The 5,000-nt window shown below is 39.4% G+C and overlaps 1 protein-coding gene across 1 annotated transcript in view; it reads right to left on the bottom strand.

Moving 5' to 3' along the window:
- The window catches only part of LOC138049343 (uncharacterized), a 3,743-nt gene extending 3,150 nt beyond the window's left edge, over nucleotides 1-593 (bottom strand). The window contains exon 1 of the mRNA XM_068895587.1: nucleotides 159-593. Within this exon, the coding sequence (XP_068751688.1) occupies nucleotides 159-227 (69 nt within the window). The 5' untranslated portion in view covers nucleotides 228-593. The remainder of the gene's footprint in view (nucleotides 1-158) is intronic.
- Nucleotides 594-5,000: the final 4,407 nt, after the last annotated feature.

Genomic DNA, 5,000 nt, shown 5'->3' on the forward strand with positions numbered 1-5,000 from the left:
AAGTTTTCCAAAAGTAATTTGATATTTTAGATAGCAGAACGATTTTAAACAATCTTACACAAGTTATAATTACATTGCAACATTATGTTGTAGACAACATCAGTTATAAGTAAATGAGTTTTGCTTCGCTCATATATTAAATGAATCGATCGACTTACCATTTCTGCTTTCAACGCTAACAGAAGTTCTTTTGGAGTTTGAATGTGTTCCTCTTCTTTAGAAGTCATCTCAAAATTCCAAAATAGATCGTTATTGTGCGGTCGAATTAACTAGGTAAGACTAATAAGGCAAAATTAGTTTTATCTAGAGACACTAAACAAGCGGAAATGATTTAAATCCATTGCAATACGTCGCCAAAAACACTTGACTCTGGAACGTCATAATCAGTTTGCTTTCGACGGACATAAATCTATGTCAAAATTATGTAGCGGGATTATCAAAAACATCGATCTCTTGAAGAAGCTCGTCCTATTTGAATAAAGCTTAAAAACGTAATGGAACAATAAACATATGAGAAAACGTTTTAACAAAAAAGCTACTGTGACTTCTAATATTGCAATTGTCTTGCGTGAAAATTATGCTTGGATTAGCGTTTTTAATGAGCAAACGAAGGTCACATAATTTTAAGACGTCTTCAGTGACTGACAAAGCATTTCAAGCGTTAAGAAATAAATGCAAAGTTTATTGTGACAACTTACGGTTCAAAACAAATTAGCATAAGTATTACTGCACCCCCAGACTCGCTTTGAAAACGAGGGTGGCTTGTACAAATCGGAGTTAACATTTCGACTTCTGTGGACTCGTGAGAGACAATTTAAATTGCTGCACTCCAAGATAAAAAACACACAGAGGTTAGCCACAAACAGCGATTACTGTTTGGATGGGAGGTTGAAATTCAGATCAATTCTTGCAAAATTGTTGTAACTCGCATAATCATGTTAAAGTGTACCTTGACAACGGATTCATTCTATCGCCACTTTTTTGTTTGCAAACAGGAATCTTTACTAACACAGATTCCCAAAAATACCTGGCTATTTCAGGCCGTTGATTATGAGTATTGCCAGGCATCAAGGCAATACTCTACACCGAGCACCGGTGGCTCAATTGGTTGAGTACCGGGCTGCCATGCGGGAGGTCCGTGAGTTCGACCCCGGCCGGACCAGCACTCAGGGTCTTAAAAATAACTGAGGAGAAAGTGCTGCCTTTGTAATAACATCCGCAAATGGTTAGACTTTCAAGTCTTCTCGTGTAAGGACCATAAACCGCAGGCCCCGTCTCACAAATATCTTTGATGTTTATAAGTTCCCTGTGGGACGTTAAAGAACCCACGCATTATTTGAGAAGAGTAGGGGATGAAGTTCCCGGTGTTGTGGCTGTCCTTCGTGAGTGTATGGGTGGGTGGGCATAGCAGGTTTACATCAGCTGTATAGCTGCCAAAACTTCAACCTGCTCGAACAAATAAATAACAAACAAAACATGGGCACTCTAATTACCAAATCGACTTCATAATTACCGAGTCAAGAGCTCGACTCGAGAATGTTTAAGCCCCTTTTCCGACTTTGATACCTGTTGAAAGGACCACTGACTGGTGAAGTGCTCCGACCTAATCAAGCTAAAGTAAATGGCATGAGTGAAGAACTTTGATGGTGCGCTAAACACATGCAAATAACAGAGGAGTGGAGGCGGTGAGACGTGATTCAGCTTGGGACTTAAGAATGTTATGTCTTTTAAAAATAATGCGCTATAGATGTAATACAACGAAGCCTGATCAGCGAGATGTTAACTACTGTTTTGAAAGGGAAAACACTCAAACGCACTTACAAAGCCCTGATTACCGCCAGTCTAAAATACAATTTTGCTACTATTCTCTATTATGATGATTTCATAGCTCTATCCTCTCATCACAATAATAAAAATAGGCACGCAATGCGCACGTGTAGCAGGGTAGTAACACAGCGCTGTATCGTGTCAACTGAGCTGAGTTTTGTCTTCCAGGAGATTCAAGTTATCTTTGCGTAGTATGTAGCCCTAATAGTACACGTTGTTATATAGCACGATATTGTTTTGGTACCGTATATCATTATAGTGCCATCGTAGATGTCTTAGGTAAATAGCCCGCTAAGTAGACATGTGGTTTCATCATAAATACTTTTGTCCTTTGGCCATTTCAATTTCAACAGGAAAAGAAAGCAAACAGCGGTTACAAACATTTTCATTTTATACTTGACGTTTCGTATGTTGCAGCATACATCATCAGAAGTGACGGTTAAAACTGTTACACTGAATTTTAAAAAACTAGAGCGAGGAACTGGTGACTAGTTTTAACAGCAATAAAAGCAAGGTGACACACGCTAACACCAACCCGGTGTGGCCAACACATCACGCATGCGCACAATTTCCCTTTTCACACCGGGTTGGTGTTAGCGTGTGTCACCTTGCTTTTATTACTAGTTTTAAGTAGTCATCAGTTCCTCGCTCTAGTTTTTTAAAATTCAGTGTAACAGTTTTAACCGTCACTTCTGATGATGTATGCTGCAACATACGAAACGTCAAGTATAAAATGAAAATGTTTGTAACCGCTGTTTGTTTTCTTTTCCTGTAGACATATGGTTACTAGTAAAATACTAAATCCCAGAAAGATTGAAGAAAATAAAAGAGAATCGAGAAACATTGGCTTCGAGGCTGACATTTTGAACATTTTCAAGTTCCCTTAGAATTTATTTTTCACCACAAGTTTGAGTGTGCACTCAGAGCCTATGTATTGTTTTCAAATGCTATTGGGAATATGCATCATCCCAAGAGCATTTGAAAACAATGGTTTATACAAAATTTCGGGGGAAAACAAAGTGTATCATGGGGAATGTGAAAATATTGAATTTCGTTGGAAGGCATAAATCGTTGCGGGAAGCCTGGGAAATACAAGAATAAAAAGTTGTTAGAAAGTGCGGTCAAGATAACAACTATCAAGAATGAAATATCCGTAATTTGACTGAAAAAAGACTAGTACCCAGTCCTGTCTCATTTTCCAGGGGAACATGGAATGGCTAATAGAAGCCTGAGTACGAGTACGGAGCCCTCGAGTAGGAGCGTACAACTTCATTGTATTTGTGGAACGGCGTTTTGCAGACCGAGTTATTTTTAGATCGATTTTCCCGCGAAACCAGACCTTTCAAGCTGATCACATGCCTTGCCTGAGAAATTATTACCACCGGGTGGGACTGAGCAGTGGTCACTAGTGCACACCAAGTAGTATTTAAGAACGTTGTGAAATCTTTATTCAATATTAGCAGCATAGAGTGTTCGAAGTGTTCACTAATGATTTTTGTGATAAAAGACATTTTAACGAACGGAATCGAGTAAAAAGCTTTTGCCAACGAAAAGAAATCTGTAACCGAGGTTTACAACAATTCATTTATGAATTAATAATAATAATAATAATAATACTAATAATAATAATAACCTAACCGTAATAATAATAATAATAATAATAATAAATAATATAATAACTTTATTAACAAATTCTTAAGAACTCGCCTAAAAATAGCTTGATCTGTAAAAATGCCGTTACATAGAGCTACAAGTAGCATTGGAGTTGTAGGCTCCTAAGCTCTCCTAGTACACCGATTCGGAGACGTTTTTGCGCAACGGACGACAACCGGAAATGAGCTGTATCCCTTTAAAAACTTGTATCGACACTACCACATTCATAGTGCTGAGTATCTTTTCACTATTAGAGGCGATCAGCTTAAAAATCTGGGAGAGAGTACTTTTCTGGCTGACATGCGAAATGTTCACTTCCAGTTTCCGTCTGTAGCTCAAAACGTGCTAAAGCTCCCGTGCCTGACCCTAGCCTGACTACTCAGTATTTTAAGGGGAGAGCGAGATAAAGGAGAGAGAAAACGACCCTGGAAGTTAACGTAAAAAAAACGAAAATCAATAATTTTGAGTTGCACTGCAAAGGGAAGTGAGACCTATTCATCTTCGTTCGCGCAATGAGGTCAACAAATTTGTTCCATACCTGTGGCTTTTGACAGTTCACCAGAAGAGCTCTCGTCAGCTTCAACTCACGTTATGTAAAATATATAGATTTAGCCAAACCTAAACGCGGAGCTCCCGGACTATTTATTCTTACAATAAGTTAACCTGCCTTGAGCCTGCGATACAGTCTAAACCCAGAAACTGGTCAGCGGTGTCCTTAATGAACAGCTGACCTCGATTAGCTCTAAACTTAAGCCCGCGATATGGTCACGTGATAATGGCCACATTGGCATACATGGAGGATGGACGTACGCGTACGTACCAAAATTTCTCGAGCAGATGGGTTACCATATTTTCTTACCCATGGTGCTACGCCCGCGCGCCTTTGGCGCGCGGATCGAGCTCCGCTGTTATACTGAAAACGCTTTTTCGTTACCGGATGCATTCATTTGACCTTCAGAAATTATTCAATAGACCACTTAAAAAAACCATAATACTCTTTGTTTTCCTTCCATAATTTTGCATAAGCATTGTTTCCAGTTTCTCTTCGGACTTAAATGATTCCAAGAGAAAATAAAAACATGCTTTTGCAGTGGTGACAGTACGCGCTTCGCACCAATGTGGCCCGGGTTCGATTCCCAGATTTGGGTTGAGTTTGTTGGTTCTCTTCTCTACTCCAAGAGATTTTTCTCCGGGTACTCCGGTTTACCCCTGCTCCTCAAAAGCCAAAATTGACTTGATTTTCGTCAATCTTTCATTTCATTTTACAGTGTCCTCAATTAGTTCTCCAGCGCTAGAACGACAAGACACTTAAGTAAAGTTCCTTTCCTTCCCCCATAGCAGATTATCGTCCCCCCTCCTTTAGGGCGTGGGTGTCTCTTCACTTGTCCAAACGTGCAGATCAGTTTTGTTGCTGAATATTATGAACTTTAAGATCTCCGACGGCGACGTAGGCGAAAACACATCAACCATCTACATCTACATCTACGTGTTCCTTTTTGACTTATGGCTGTTTCTGCTTA

This window comes from Montipora capricornis, chromosome 5, assembly GCF_036669925.1.
Source record: "Montipora capricornis isolate CH-2021 chromosome 5, ASM3666992v2, whole genome shotgun sequence".
Classification (NCBI taxonomy): domain Eukaryota; kingdom Metazoa; phylum Cnidaria; class Anthozoa; order Scleractinia; family Acroporidae; genus Montipora; species Montipora capricornis.